This window comes from Carassius gibelio, chromosome B6 (genome assembly GCF_023724105.1).
Source record: "Carassius gibelio isolate Cgi1373 ecotype wild population from Czech Republic chromosome B6, carGib1.2-hapl.c, whole genome shotgun sequence".
Taxonomy (NCBI): domain Eukaryota; kingdom Metazoa; phylum Chordata; class Actinopteri; order Cypriniformes; family Cyprinidae; genus Carassius; species Carassius gibelio.
In genome coordinates this window covers 24196685-24213815 of record NC_068401.1, presented here as the reverse complement: position 1 = coordinate 24213815, position 17131 = coordinate 24196685, and the positions used below count along the sequence as shown (strand labels likewise).

The window sequence follows — 17131 nt, the reverse complement described above, 5'->3', positions numbered from 1 at the left end:
GCTCAAGGATGACACGTTGTCATGAAGTGTAAACATCATCGCCAAAATGAGGTGCCTTTTTCCCACTTTATCAGTAAGTCGTTAGTGGTAGTGTGAATTCAAATGTGTTTTGACAGACATCAGAGTTAGGAGTCACCGAACACATTGAAGGTGATCCGTGTAAGTTTGCTCTGTGGGCCGGCCGGACGCCTACATCTGACAACAAAACGGTTCTCAAGGTAAGATGTGCTTTATTGTATATCTGTGTGTATCAGTGTCATATAAACCCTAGAGCAGTGGCCAATGTTAGTAAGAAAGTAATATTTTATACCTTTATGAGGGTACTTTTTAACATGCATTCTTGATATTATGACTATTATAAATGTAAATTATTATATAATTGCTACATTTACTATTATTTCTTATGTCAGGCTTTACAGTTTTTGTTTTTTTTTATGCTGCGAACCACATTTAATGAAACAATTATCATGAATAAATGAGCCAAATATTTGACAATTTGCACAAAGGCCTATTATTTAGTTTTCACTCCTTAAAGAACTGTGAAAAAAAACTAAAATAAATGTAAATTGCAGCCCAGTTAGGAAAAGATAAAATGTTCTAGAAATTGCAAATGAATATCCCAACAAATAACATATTAAATCCTAAATATCTGGGGCATGTTTCTCATATGTATTTCTTATATTTAGGGGTAATGCTGCTCTAATTTTTGGTTAATTGCTGACGTTGGTGAATATGCTTTGAGCCATTTTACTCACTTGAGGGATTGTGATTCTCTCTCTTTTACCCATCCTCTCATCCACCCAAAGGCCTCCAGTATAGAAGTGAAACAAGAGTGGATCCGAAACATCAGGGAAGTGATTCAGGAGAGAACCGTCCACCTGAAGGGGGCACTAAAGGAGCCCATACACCCTCCCAAAACCCCAGCCAGACAGCGCAGCATCAGCAAGAGGTAATTGACCTCATCCACCTGCTGTCTTCATTCCCTTAAAGCAGAGTTGTCTTTTTTATCTCCCAGGTTTTTCTGCATTGAGAGAATCAATATATATGTGCTCACAAATTGCACGGCTCTTATAGAAGACCTTGTTGCTAGGTATTATAGATTGTGTATGTGGTTGCAATAGAAATGAAGTTTCTAGTTTTATTTAATCTTTCAGGGAAACGACTGAGGACGCAGATAGCCAGGGTGATGCCAGCAGCCAGCCGGACACAATCTCCATCGCTTCCCGCACCTCCCAGAACACTGTAGACAGCGACAAGGTACAACTAAAATACAAAAACACAGTAATAACTCTGACATGCACTATGTAGACCCTGACACTGTATTGCCATTGGGTTTGACAATTTTCCTCAAATATTCAGAAACCCCAAAAGCATTGGTTAAAATCGCTGGTATCAAAATTAAGTTCAAGAAGAGAGATTTGATTCATTCATTTGATACAGTTGATATTAATATAACTGAATAACCTGCTTTTTTATGCTTGATTCCTTGGTTGTGTATGCAGGTTTGATTGTGTGAGGATTTTATGAATTTTTCCTCAAACATATGAGAAATATGTTAATAATGTGTGCTTTAAAAAAAAATTCTCAAATTGGAAAAATCAAACGGGAGTTACTCCCCCTATGGAAAATCTGACTCTCTCATACACACATAATTCTGTTTAGACACCAAACAAGTTCATCTGTGGTGTGTGTGTGGTGTGTGTGTGTGTGTGTTTGAGTATAGAGTTTGGTCATGGATATCAGGGTATGTTTTTGTATATATTTTGGGTTTATAAAAAAAAAAAAAAAAGACATATGCTCACCAAGGCTGCATTTATACATTAAAAATATCTCCTTTCTATTTTCTCTATTCTCTTGCCCTCTTTTGTTGTCTTGATGATTGTGGTCCAAAATCCCCCCAATGTGTTTGTGTTTTGTTTTACAATTTTGCCCAACTTATTTTTGTGTGCAGGATGAGTCATTTTGCTTTCTTTCTCTCACCAACTTTCTTGTTGCCTTCGTTGTCTTTGTTATATAATTTTCATCTCTGTCCTGCTAAATTTGGTTCTGATTCACTATTATTCACATCCAGTATGTTAGTGCGGCAAAAAACTGTATCATCGCTTCTCATCTCTCCCTCTCTTCTCTGTAATTTTATGATTACATGCGCCTGCTCTTAACCTCAGGCCAGTCTCTCCGCTCTTGTTTCATTTAACCGTCTAATTACAGCCAAAAAGCTCTGAGTCAAGAGTGGCTCATGTTTCCTAGAAACACTTTTTCTAGCACACACTGCTCCCAGATCAGTTGTTTTGTTAGTGTTCATGTGGTTTAAGTCAGGGCACGGACATCAGATGACACACTTATGACCGTTCACTGTCTGTCTGTCAAATTTTTAAAAGACAATGAAATGTGTATAATTAAACATGACATTTGAACACACCTGCATGTACATCCTGCACAGCCATAATCATATGAGAATTCTGACAACTGTGATTGGTCACTTTACATGTCAGTCCTCCTGTCTTAAATGAGGCTTTTTTAGCCAGAATTAACTATCAATTTGATTTAAATAGGATAACCTTGTACACTGTATTGATATAATAAAGGGACACCTTTTTTTTATTTATTTACTAAATAAATATTTGCCATGTCATATTACCATTATCCAATGTCAGAGAACTATGAACATATAAATGCGGTACTTAATTATAAATTTCTGTCCTTAAATCTTGCAGGGATATCAAGTAAATATATTTGGTGAAAAAGGTTCTGCTGACAAAAATAGTGTGTGAATGCCTGCATTACATGTGCATAGGAAATAATGTGAATTTCTGCATTTTCATGTTTTTGTCATAGTATAATACATGGTTAAATAACCTACTCAGTAATAATTCAGACAAAGTATTTTAAAATTGTAATTTAATCTAGTACTTAACTTTTTGGAATCTGATTACATAAACAAGATTACATGTAATCTGTTACTACCCAGCTCTGTTAGTCATATAATTACACATATCATTTTTATTTTCCTGTCTGTCTGTCTCTTTGGAGTTATTGTATTACTAGGACCTTCTTACAGTATGTCATTGTGGTTTGAGGTCTGTGTGTTGTTTTTATGTATAGCTGTGTTTGTGTGTGTGTGTGTGTGTGTGTGTGGGAGACTCAATGGACATTCAAATATAAAACTATATATAGGTTCCTCATATTCGCTATTTTTACTGGCTAGACATTTCTTGACTCTGTTTGTTGTCTGTGTTTCTGGGTAGTGAGGTTTGCCATGCTGTCAGCATTTGTCCCAGAAGTTAGCTAAATTTGACATAACCTCCATTTTTACTCAAAGGTAAAAAAGAGATATTCATAAGAAAACTATGTGTTATTTATTTTATTCCCAAAATACAAATTAGGAGTAGCCTTAAGGTTTGGTTTGGTTTAGTCTTTAGAAAATAAAATGATTACATGTAGTTGGGTGTGTGTGTGTGTGTGTGTGTGTGTGTGTGTGTGTTTAGATATATTTTTTGTATTTATATAATTATATATATATATTTTTTAGTTTGACTTAAAGTTGACACATCAGTAAGTAATGTTTCTTGTTTTTAAAAATGCATGAAATCTACTGTATGTGCCTGTGTGTGTTTATCTTCCATATGCTCTCTGTCTTTATCTCACATGCATATATGCACACACACACACAGTTCTTTATTCTTATTTCCTAGTGTTTTTTCCATGCTGTCGCAGGGGTTTATATGTCGCTTTCCACTTTTTCCAGTCTTTCATATCTTTGATCCGGTCCATCCATCTCTTCTTCAGTCGACCATGTGGACGCAGTCCATCTGGGCTAAAACGCAATGCTCTATACACCTATACACACACCTATACACACACACACACACACACACACACACACAAAAAACATCTTTGACCTCACTCTGTCCTTGCCCAGTTTGGGGTGTTGCGTCTTTTCACTTCATTTTTCCTTCTCTCTCACTTCTCTTAGTTCTGTTGGAGTCAGTGCTTGTTTTCCTCCTCTTTTTCTCAATCTCTCCCTCTCTCTCCCGCATGGGCAGAACCCTGTCAACACTCAGCTGTGCAGATCTATATGTTCTCCGTACATGCTGAGGATGAGTTCAGTCACTAGCTCTGTGTGAGAATCTGGGAGTGAGAACTTTGGTTAGTGCATTTTCTACCTGACTGTCGGCCAATCAGAAGGCAGATCTGGTTGGCAGACTGACTTCTGGTTGGTTGGATTGGTGGTACAGATAGAATCATGCCCAGGTGGAGGAGTTTCAGACTACCCAAGAGAACCAGACCTGTGAGTAGACATGCTTCTGATGGGTTTTAGATATCAGATTAAATTGGCTTGTGCTTTTTTGGTGAAGGAGTTCTGTATTAGTAGTAGTTTTTAAGGAGACATGTGTCTGCTGTATTGTTTGGGATATCACATAATTGTATGGTTTATTTATGTTTTGAATAATTCATAAAGCAATGTGTTTATACATTGATGCGCACCTGTGTTTCCAGTACAATGCCTTAGTACCAAATTAACATAAATTGCCACTTTTAATTTTTTTTTACACTGCTATAATATCAAAAAGTGTTTTAATAATGCTGTTTTTGCCAGCAGTGGCTCTGATTTAACAAGAACTGTAAGGGTTTTCCCCATAAACTTTCTCAAATTATTTCAAGTGTCTCTGCTGACATTTGCTCTTTAAATGTAGGAGTGCGTTTGTGTGTGTGTTTTCTTTCCCCATAAGCATGAGCTCACATTTGGACTGTGTTTTTGGGTTGCTTAGAAGGGAGTGGCTGTTCATATTCTACTCCATGTGTTTGTGTGTGTTTGCCTAGTCAGATCTTTAAAGCTATAACATGCATTATATTCTAATTAGTGTCCAAAATAATAACTAGACTCCTGTTTTCAAAGCTGAACAATATATAGCATTATGTAAATCAAAAATATATTCAAATATATTAATTATTTCAAACATATATAAAATAACTGAAATATATTAATAATTAAAATATATTAAAGAAGACTAAATTATTTAAATATATAATATAATGGATAAACCAGATGTGATGTTAATATCTAAATGAACTTGATATATAAATGGATTTTAAGCATTATATTATGATTGTAAATTACTTTGTGATTGTCAGAGATGTCAAATTGTTACCCTATTAGTATTATTATTAGTGACTGATGCAAAACAGAATATCTGTGTGTCTTCTACTACATGTTATTAATTTTACTTGAACTGCACATGTATATTAATAAGTTAGCAGTACATCTTGGCTCTAGAAAGGGAAAGCGAGGGCTAAATGTTCTCATATGGCACATATGTAATCCTGTCTGATTCTCTGTGGGAGATTATGCTTTCCTCATGGCTGTGAGTTCTGTCAGCATGGAATAGTATGTTCCATATGGCGGGAATTCCTGTCCAGCTGTAAAGAATCAAGGAGGGAAAACACCCTGTGTTCCCTCGAGGAGGGTGTATCTCTCTCCTCCACCCGATCACACACTCTTTCGTCTCTGCCTCACTCTTCAGAGATTCTAGAGTTTTAAATCTTATATTAGAGGCTTTTGTATTTCCATTGTAGCTTTGAGAACAGCATTAGTTACACGCATAATTACAAACACGCTCACACTCATACACAAACTCTCACAGATGCAGCAAAGACAATTAACACACAAAAAATCTAATCTTCCAAAAAAACATTTGCATACATGTGTAAACACACACACATTTAAACAGGAAGCGAAGCACATCGATTTTTGTTTTTACATCATGATGTGCACCTCCCACATGATTCAGTCGTTTTTAAATGAAGATGATTGCAATGATCACAGACTAATCGCGACACAACTATTTGGGTGTTATTTATTTCAATGCATTTACTATTTTTATTTATTATTTATATTTCTGTGATCATTTCTCCAGTCTTCAATGTGACAAGATCCATCAGGAATCATTTTATGTTATGCTGATTTGAGGCTGATATTTCACATTACTGAATGATTACACTTTTTATATAGCACTGTGGTACTAGCATGGTAAATGTCCAAAAAGCCATGACATGTTGTCTTGGTATTATGTTTAGGTCCATTTTTTTAAGGTTCTACTGTGTTTAATGAACTAATATGAGAAAGAGGCGAGTTTTGTTTTACCTTCCAGCTGAATGTGTGTTTTGACCCTCAGAACATGGGAGTTCAGACATCACTACATTCAGGGAGCGCCGCTGTCTAGGGTGGGACGCTGGGTCAGGACAGGCCCAGTGCAGACACCCAGCAGCAGAGTCTGAAGTTTTGATGTATTCAGGAGGCAGGTCAGAGATGGACAGACCTCCATAGGAGAACAGCTGTTCAGACCTGCCTTTTCCTCTCTTACTCATTCTGTTTCTCTTAGTCTTGAGCTCAGTTTCTGTTTCAGTCGGTGTGTTTGATGAAGATTAGAACATGTCTGTAAATGTGTGTGTGTGTGAGGTGTTGAAATTATTTTCTGTCACTCTAGAGTGAGATTGACTCACTATATTTCTTCAGTGAGCTGGTTTCTCTCAGCCTGCCCTGTTTTTCCTTTCTCCTGAGATGGTTTTGTACAGTTCTAGCAAACACTTTTTCTGCATAATTTTGTATTATTTGGAAATAATATAGGGTGGGACTTTATATCCACCAGGATTTGCCTGGATCATAAAAACTTATTGCTCAACCTTTAAAAAAAGTGTTTTTAAGTTTAGAGGAATAACGTTAGCATTTAATAGTATGCTGAATAAAAGAATATATTTTTTATTAGTTAGCTCAAACTTTTGACTGGTATTGTGCTGAGGTTTCAGAAAAAAAAAAAGTTAATTAATTAATTAAGGGGCAAAAACTGTTTTTTTACATTGATAATATTCAGCATATTAGAATGATTTGTGAAGGATCTTGTGACGAAATATTGATGCTGAATATTCAGCTTTACATCACATGAATAATAATAAAATATATATATATATTCTGGAATAAAAAACAGTTTTCACAAAACTGTTTTCAGCATAGATGCAAACAGATATCTAACTCATTTTTTCTTCCAAAATAACATAAGAGGCTTCTTAAGAAATCTAAAACCTGTTTTTCTCTCTCTCTCTCTCTCTCTCTCTCTCTCTCTCGCTCTCTGTAGTTGTCGGGTGGCTGTGAGCAGACTGTGGTTCTCCAGGACTTTGTTGCTGGATCGGTGGGTGAGCTGAGCATTCAGTCGGGTCAAACCGTCGAGTTGCTGGAGAGGTCTGGAGAGCGGCCCGGCTGGTGTCTAGTGCGGACCACCGAACACTCGCCCCCTCAGGAGGGTCTGGTTCCTAGCAGCACCCTGTCTGTATCTCACTCCCGCAGTAGTGTTGACATGGACTGCTTTTTCTCACCTGGGAAAGGTGAGTAACACCCACACAAATATTCACCGCCCACAAACACAGATCATGTGTCACTTCCTGATGGTTATGTTGAACCTCCATCCAAAGCTGCCAATAGCAGTTCAATAGCAAGTGCCACTTTGGGATGTAATATGAAACTGTTATGCAATCAGATTATTAACAAGTCAATACTGTATTTTTCGGACTATAAGTCGCATCAGTCCAAAAATACGTCATGAAGAGGAAAAAAAACATATACAAGTCACACTGGACTATAAGTCGCATTTATTTAGAACCAAGAGAAAACATTACCGTCTACAGCCGCGGGAAAGCACTCTATGTTTTCAGTGTATGTCTTCACTGTTGTTAAAGCTTGGCAGTAACAATGGGGAAGCGAGCCTTCCGGAGAAGGGTGCTATGGAGGCCACATCCCACCCATAGAGAGGTATCTTGTACAGACACTGATATGGACTGACCCAGGCCTGGGTACATATGGAATGGGACTACCTCCAGGTCCGACCTGAGAGTAGGGAAGAATGACTGCCAGCAGAGCCTGACAGAATGATCTGTCACAGGGAAGACACATGTTCACTGAGAGAGAAACCTTATAGAGCTGTGCGATTAAGAGATTCGTGCTCGCATATTATATTAATGTGCTTTCACGCTACAATAATGTGCCCTCGACATTTGTCATTAAAATAACGCCACACTCCAGGAGCAATGTGTCTGCAGCAGTCATGCATCCAGTCTATTTCTGCTGTGCTGCAGTGCACATGCTGAATTAAAGTGACACTGAATGTTTCACGTTAAAAATTAACATGGATTGACACAGAAATGTAGTAATTACACAATAAATGCATACAATTAATGTGTCATTTAAGTCGCTTTGGATAAAAGCAATAAATTAGTAAATATAATATAATGTAAATGCCTACTGTTTCACGGTCAACACATGGCTTTTTGGCTAGATTTAAAACAAGGAAAAGTGCACTTTTAAATAAACAAGGCAATAATAGATGGTACTTGTGGAAATAGGAAAACAAAATTTTATTTATTGAGTTTATACGTGAATATGTCTATGAAAGATTGTATTACTGTACTGTTAGAAAATAGAATCACAATGCTGAAAAAGCATTTTCAGAAACACCGGATTTGAAATCAAAATAATAGATTAATGTTGGTGGCATTTTGTGGGAACAGGTGCACCACAACCATACTCTCCACCTGGAGAATGTCAACGTATCCCCTAGCCACAGTCAACTCCGGGTCTGATTCGGAATGGCGACAATACCCAAGTGGGGGAATCCATCATTGCCGTTTTCTCTCAAAGACAGAGAGTATTGGGAGAGAGTATTGGGGCTCCCAAGTAAATCCCCTAATGTCATCACAACAAAACTCGTAGTAACCGACAGTTAGGGAACAGTTGTGCTGCTTAATACTTTTTATTCATGAACAAATCCTGAAAAAAAAATGAATAAAAATAACAGTATATTCAAAATAGAAGTATTTTCTAATAATATGTCCTTACTATCACTTTTTATCAATTTAACACATCCTTCCTAATTAAAATATCAATTTCTTTAAACACATATCATATTGGGGGGCTTTGAAATATTTCAAAAAGATTGAGAACCACTGATTTGTAGTATTTTTGACAGTCCCAGTTAATATCTACTTACATTACATGCTAAAGAGCAGCTTTCACATTATTTTCAATAGCTCCTTTTGTATTCTGTGAGGGAAAAATCCATACAGGTTTCAAATAAAGTATGATAACAGAAATGTTCCTGTTTGAATGATCTATCGTTTTAAGCTGCTGTACACGTGTCCATGGCTCTCTGAACAGCATGTGATCTGGATTTTTCCAGGGGAGCCAGTTCTCAGTTGGGAAAGGCACAAATAGGGTTTGATCATTAATTAGCAGGGTGCTAGAGTTGCTACGAAAGGCTTGCACCCTGCTTTGATCCTTCTCAGGGGATTGATGTATGTGTTTGGTGGAGCTTCAGTTTTGAGACACTCACAGGCTCACAAGATGTCTCACTTTGTTTTCAATTCACCTTTCTATAAAAAGTTATTTTATTGTGGTAGTAACTTTTAGAGGTCAAATTAAGGACCACGAGGGTGTAGCTTTGGTTTCTGGGTCAGGGTGGTGTTAATGTGTGCCTTTAGGGCCCCGTACTGTCTGAAGCGGAACAGTCTGTATTGTAGTCCGTTTACTTCCTGATGTCTCCCTGCACTGCACTTCCTGTGTTTAGAAGAACACATTTGTAAACATCCCTACCAGAACCCCAACACCCCCCACCCCAAACATTATGACAGTTCTGGACTGGATCTAAGAATAGACAGAGGAAATGGGAAGCTTGCCTTTTCCAGGTATGTTTCTTTCAAGAAAAATAAAATACATAGAAAATGACAGGTCAAGATGACCGCTGAACTATGACGAGCTGAACTGTCACACTCATAGAGATAAGCTTGTACTTAACCTAGAATATTTCAGGAATGATCTCACTTAAAGAGTCTGCCATATGTTCTCCCTCTTTTTCTGTATTTAATTATCATGTGAATTTTTTATGCCTGTTCAAGCTTCTGCCTTTATATTTTGAGGATGTGATAGTGGTGTGTGTGTATGTGTGTGCTGCTCAGTGTCTGATTACAACAAAGTAATAATAAACAGATAGTGATGCAGAGTAACATGGAAAATCTTTAGTCAGGCATGACGGATTCTGCCCAATGTTCACTGTACGCTACGCTACACCTCATTCTGTCGACTGGGCTTTTTTCGGTACTGTTATTGGAACTTCATGTTGATGTTGTTGGAACTTTGATTCCAAAATATTACCCTGCCAGTTGTCTCATAGTTAACCTGTACATTGTAGAAATAGTATTCCAAGTATTGCAGGCCAGAACCAGAAACAAAATGATGCACACTATGGGCTATCCTCCATGAGATACTACAATCTGTCAAATATGTCACACCTTTTCTAATTTGAGCTGTAACTAAAGTTGTGCCACAGTGATTCACATTTTCACACATAGATTACCCTTGCAAACTTCGAAGGGGCCCATGACTAAATCATTTAAAGGGGGGGTGAAATGCTCGTTTTCACTCAATATCCTGTTAATCTTGAGTACATATAGAGTAGTACTGCATCCTTCATAAATCCAAAAAGTTTTTAGTTTTATTATATTCATAAGAGAAAGATAGTCTGTACCGATTTTTCCCGGAAAAACACGACCGACTGGAGGCGTGACGTGTGGGCGGAGCTAAAGAATGACGAGCGCGAATAGGCTTTTGCGTTGAGAGCATGTGGAAGCTGTGACATTACCGTGAGGGAAAACCCATCATTCCAAAACAAACCATGGCTAACAGTCAGATTCAGCCGTTTATTTATGATCCAGAATCAGATCCAGAGGCTGAAACTGAACGAGAGCAGCAGCAGCAACGACTCGCTCCGAGCAGGGCTCGCACCCGGGTCTCTGGCATGGGAGGGGACGCACTAACAAGGAGGCAGAGATATTTGAAGCAGTTTTACTCACCGTCTGCGGTTCCAACACACGATCGTGACCCTTTTTCCTTGGGATTGCATCATCCTTAAGAAATAAACGATACGCAAATCCGTCGTCAAACTGGGCCTTGTGAGCAAGCATCTTCGAAATGCAGGGAACAAACAAAAACACTTGCACAACTCCATTGATGCTTTGTAAAAATAAACTCCATCCACTGGTCCCTTAATGCTGTTTTTTTTTTTTTGGGTAATCTGTGCAGGGTTGTCTTGCCCTGGCAACCAAAAACACACTTCTTTTGTGACTTTTCGCGACGCTCTCGCTCTGATCAGTTAATCGCTCTGATCAGTGAAATGTCTGTGCTCTCAGTGCTCTGCTATACAGGAGCGCGCGCTCTTCCGGCAGACGTGCCCTTAGGACCCATATAAGGAAATTCCGCTCCATCTAACGTCACACAGAGCCATACTCGAAAAAAACTTTCCGAAACTTGTGACAAACCGGAAGGAGTATTTGGGGAACAAAAATACTCCTTCAAATGTACAACTTAATTTTTGAAACTTTGTCCATGTTTAGCATGGGAATCCAGCTCTTTAACAGTGTAAAAAACTCAGTATGCATGAAATAGCATTTCACCCCCCCTTTAAAATAAGTTAACATAGCATTCAAATATGCTAAAAACAGCCACTGCCTTGAACGCATTTTTGAAAGTGCGATTTCTAGACCTTGAAATGTTGCAATTAATACAATCTTTAAAATGTATAATTATTATACATTTTCTAATTAGGCCAATATCCAATAATGTATGTTTTCACATTACTCCGTGTGTTTTTGCTTCTCTCACATGTGAATAGCACAGTTGTCTTGCCTATTGAATAGAGAATATAAACATTAAACATTACTGTAGGAAATGTTAGGATGACCCTTCACCCTAAACTTAGGTTTTTACTGTCACTATCTTTATGAACAAGAATAAGCTTCTTAGTGATGTGTGCATATCTTAAATATGTCTGTTATTTGATTCAAATATATTTAAGTATAATTTGACTATTTAGTCATATGTGTGCATGTGTGTACCTGGTATCCCCTGCATTATTGCCCACAAGGATAATAATACTAGTATTATTACATGCATAAAACGTGGAAGCCCAACGTTTGTGTGTGTGTGATCTTGAACCTCTGAAGTGGGGACAAAGATCTTGTGATATACTGTAGACACACCCTATCAAAAATGGGCCACTGCAGCATGCAGACGTAACTGATTTCAGGATTTACAAACACACGCACGCACAACCACACACACGCACACACATGAAATACACTCACAATGGTAGTTTGTCTTTCCCTGTAGCAACATCAAAACGGTCACTTCAGTTGCTCCAGTCTTGTGTGAAGAGAGATTTTTATTTTTGCATATTGGTTTAACAGAACCTTCCTGTATCCCTTTTGAATGTGTGTGTCTTTGTGGCCCCTGATCCCGCCCCCTGGTCCCTCCCCTTTATTGTGAAGAGTAGCGCTGAACTTCTAGCTGAGCTTCAGTATTGAAGCAGAGAGAGCCACAGCGTCCTTCACCTCCCAATACGTCCTTCTCCCTTTCTCCTCTTCTGTCTCTCACCTGACGCGCATATGAGACAGTGAGCGAGCAGCATGCGGAGCGGGAGGTCATGTTGCTCTTGTGGAGTTTGTCTCAGTTGGATTTTGGGAAAGATTCGCTGTTGTGATGGAGCAGGTGCGTAACTCAACACACTGTAATGTATGCAGATGCGATCAGCAGTGTGTGGAAGCATGTGGGTCTGTGTATGTTGCCTAGTGGGAGTAGGGTGTTGTGAGTCTGGGTTTATGATTATGATTGAGTTTTGTGTGTTGGTGCAATTTTATGTGGATATTTTACTGAACTCTGGTATTTAATGTAACGGTTCAGTGATCTGAATCCTGACAAGCTCAGGGGTGTGATGTGTGACTTGTGTGTGTGTTTTGTGTTAAATGCAAAAGCATTGATGATTTTTGCAGTGTTGTCATTTCAGTGAGTTCTTTTGGAGGTTGATAAGCATTTAAATTGTAAAAAGTGAAAATGTGCAGTTGTTATATACTTTCACCCAAAGCTATTAACAGTGCATGGAGGGTGTATATTTTATCAGTCAATTTGTTGCCTAAGAATTGAATCTATGTCCTTGGTGTTGCTAGCGCCATGTTCCATGGGTCGCGCTGCAGAAACACCTCAAGGAGTTTTTTTTTTTTTTTTTACTTACCCTTCAAAATGACTTTCTCTGGTTCAACCTCATGCAGTAGACATCAGTCAAACTATTAAGTTAGCTGTAACCCTTTTTTACTGTTACATTTTCCCTTTCATACAGTATCTACTGTTATTTCATAATTAATGAAAAATATCAAACGCTGTGTCTGTCTGTGAGTGTGTATTGTGCGTGTGAGCGATATACTGCCCCTTCAAGCTTCTCTGTTTTCCTGTAACCTAATTTCTCCATCAGCAAACCGATGTGTCTGCTGTTCCCTCTGCTTTGAAGCTCAAATCAAGTCCCCTGCTCCGTTTGATCATTTCTTACCCTTTTTATCTTGAAGAATAACATGCTCTTTGAAGATATAGCACATTTATTGATTCAGTATATGAATTAGGATCAGGGGTCTTCAGTCTTTTTCAGGATAAGGACCTCTTAGAGGACAGATTGATGACACAGATGTACACTTATGGACTGACTTATTAAAATGTTATAATGTTAATAATACCAATATTTACATATATATCGCATAGATATTAAGGTAAATATTTATTTTACAGTCCTGTTCCTCATGTACGTACTGTATTTATTCTAGTATTTACAATAACTTTGCACTTACGCTGAACCTACCTCTAAACCCAGTTAGTTACCTTATATCACCTGTACTTTCATAGGTAAGTACACTGTAAGTATACACAGTAAGTACATGTACTGTCAAATAAAGTGCAATCTATTTTAAGGTAGCAATTTACAATAAAATTCCATTTACTAAAATATATTTATTTATTTATTTATTTATCTATATATATAAATGTGTAACTAAAATATAAATTAATTAAAATTAATTAGTAATAACATGAGTAATAACAAGAACTAACAATGAAAGAGCTTTTATTAATCTTAGTACATGCTATTTTTAACATTTACTTAAAATGTATTAAAAACAAAAGTTGTATTTGTATTATTTAATGAACCTTAATGAAATTAATGAAATTTTATTTTTTATATGTTAACTAATGTATTTAATTGTGACCAAGGGGTGACCAAATATCAATTATTCATGTACAAAATCACATGTACATTTTGGTTTATTTTAAATTAGCATTCTTTAGCATTGGCCGAAATATATGTTTTGATAGCTTAATATTGTATTTTAATTGAATGCTTACTGCCATGCTTTTGACTGAAAAATAGCTTGGGAATCAATTGTAATAATAGTACTGTTGATGACCCTAAAAAGCATGAACACAACCCATTTGTTCCTGTATTTTCTACAGGATTTCTAGTCCTTTCTTTTTCACTGTTGTTCTTGTTCTGTCTAGAATGTTACTTCAGCGACTTGTGTACATGAGCGTGGCTGACTGTTGATTTCAGGTGGCTGTCTCATTGATATCTAGAGAGAAATTTAAATAAAGTATCAGTAGTGAAGATTTGGTTTGTCTGGAATGCTTAACATGAGGCGCCTGTTCTAATGACAGCAGTGGAGCTTGAGGAAATAAAGTGTAATTCTAACAAAGGGGCATTATAGCAGCACATGATCAGCGTGGATCCTCCCTGGGGCTTTCAGGACAAGCAGAGCGAGATCTGATTGGTGAATACCTGAAAGGGGGTGTTGGGGGGGCAGTTTCAGGGGTGCTTGGGGGTAAATGGCTCTTTGAAGGAACACGTATCAAGGAAGTGACCTTTGTCCCATTCTCACCCCATGGGAAGTTACTTACGCAACATCTGCAGTTAGTCCGCATCGCCGTGTCTGAAGCAGCATTGAGTTAATGATTTGTGCTCAAGCAGACAGCAGTGAGCATGACTACTCTTCAGCTTGTTTATTTCAGCTCATCCTCTAAGGAGCACCCATATTCCTGGTGATCTGTTACTTGTAGCAATGTCTATGGATGCGGTTAATTAGCACACATAATCGTTTGACTCATCCCTTTACTCTTTACAACAAATATAAAATGCAGTTACTAAAATACGCTTACAGTGCTAGCAGCTGTTGCGACTGCTGGGTTTAAAAGCAGAAACAGTAAGCTCATAATTTAGCTACTTTTTAGCACTTACATGAATTCCTTCAGGGGAAAAAAAAATGTTGTTTGAGCTGTAAATGTAGAGTCTCAGTTGTCAGTTTAAGGAGGGAATAGTTTCCGGGTGGATGAACAACTGTTCTGTTTATTCTTCTGATGTTATTCTCTCTCTCTTTTTTTCTTTTGCAGCTCTGTAATCAACTCAGCAGGTTGTAGTTGCTTGCGAGCTCAGAATGTTGAAGGATAATTTGAGAATGGCATAGATAACCACTATTTCTATTTAACCAGTATTTATTTGAAATAGAAATCTGTTATAACAATGTAAGTCTTTTCTTTCATTTTTGAGCAATTTAATGCATCCTTGCTGAATCAAAAGTATTTATTTGTAAAATTAAAAATCTTACTACTGACCCCAAAACTTAGTGTGTGTATATATATATATATATATATATATACACACACACACATACTAAACCATGTGGTCAACTGTAGGCCTAATTTTTTTATATAGGTGAACCACAGTTGAAAAATGTTCTCTTGCATTTTCAGCATGTTTTTCCTGTAGACGTTGAAGCTGCTTTAACACTCTCTGTATTGTATAAAGCACTATATAAAAAAGGTCACTTGACTTGACTTGTGTGTGCATTTGTGAGAGTTTGCTTCTTTAGCCAGTCGTAACATGAGTTGAAAGATTGGAGATATCTTCACACAGAGACAAGACTGATAAGCACTTCTTTTCCACCGATTTTATGCTAACGTCATGCCGTTATGATGTGTTATGTACTTCAGGATGATAGTTTAATAGGTATATGATTTATGATTTTACAATCTGATGGACAATTAAAATGGTTTTCTGGGGTAAATTCCACAAGCTGTGAACTCTGCAGTCCCTTGGTTTTGTAATGTCCCTCTGATGTAATGTCCTGCTATGTGGAATTACAGAACACCTTTATGCTCAGATCAGGTCAAGCTGGTTTTTTCACTCTACAATTGTGTCTGTCACTAGTAGTCTATAGACCAGACAGCTGCTTTGCCTTTCACCTCAGTAGAGAGTTTGCTGTCCAACACAGTGCTCAGGTTTCTTGGCTTCCTGTTGTTGGATTTGGTTCCGTGGGTTTTGATGTTTCAGCTGGAGTGAATATTTCTTCATTGGTTTGTGTCATATTGATATATGATATGATATATATTCTGAGGTTATGTCGTGTTCAAAATGTATTGAGGTTGGGTATTACATGCCAGTTTCTAAATATTTAGTTGGAATTGAATTGCTTTAATTGGTTGTCTGTTACTTCCAATGTAAGATTTCTTTATTCTAAATATTTGTATATCATTTTTGCTGTTTTTGTTCAACAGAAAACTATCCTGTGGGAAGTTCAGAGGTCAAATCTGAGTCTGCCGCATCGCTGCAGCCGCAGACATCCATGACCTCTCTGCCGACCGGTTCTCCAGGACCTAAACGCTCTGGAACTACTGGAAACACACTAAAAAAATGGCTCACCAGCCCAGTACGACGTCTCAGCCACGGCAAGGGCGACAACACTAATGCCAAAAAACCCAACAACAAACAGCGTAAACGAGACGGCCGGAAGAGTGTAGAATTGGGACCGCAGCACCAGGACAGCACTGAAGAGGTACAGGAATTAACCATTAAGGTTGCATAACATGATGCATAATGGCAACATTCCAGCATTGTAACAATACCACATACCAAACAACGCGTAGAAATGCACTCTCCTTAATCTGGGATCACACCTAACATGACATATCTGACCCTGGACCACAAAACCTGTCTTAAATCGCTGGGGTCTATTTTTAGCAATAGCCAAAAAAAACATGGTATGTGTCAAAATTATACATTTTTCATTGTACATTTCCTACCGTAAATATATCAAAACTTAATTTTTGTTTAGTAATAAGCATTGCTAAGAGGGGTGTGACAGATCTCGCGGCACGAGATCTCGCGAGGTCTAACTGGTCTCGCGAGAACGTGACGATATCCTCGCCCATACCTTTCAAGTATAT

General features: G+C 37.7%; 1 protein-coding gene across 6 annotated transcripts in view; it reads left to right on the top strand.

Moving 5' to 3' along the window:
* kalrnb (kalirin RhoGEF kinase b) overlaps positions 1-17131 on the top strand; it is a 71862-nt gene that overhangs the window by 43542 nt on the left and 11189 nt on the right. For 2 of the 6 annotated variants that reach the window (XM_052559290.1, XM_052559291.1), the window contains 5 exons: positions 117-218; positions 807-949; positions 1155-1257; positions 7131-7377; positions 16463-16740. In XM_052559290.1, coding sequence (XP_052415250.1) covers positions 117-218; positions 807-949; positions 1155-1257; positions 7131-7377; positions 16463-16740 — 873 coding nt within the window. Of the gene's footprint in view, positions 1-116; positions 219-806; positions 950-1154; positions 1258-3946; positions 4289-7130; positions 7378-12392; positions 12587-14986; positions 15006-16100; positions 16262-16462; positions 16741-17131 lie in introns of those variants that run through there. The other 4 variants (XM_052559292.1, XM_052559293.1, XM_052559294.1 and 1 more) reach the window with 4 other exon arrangements.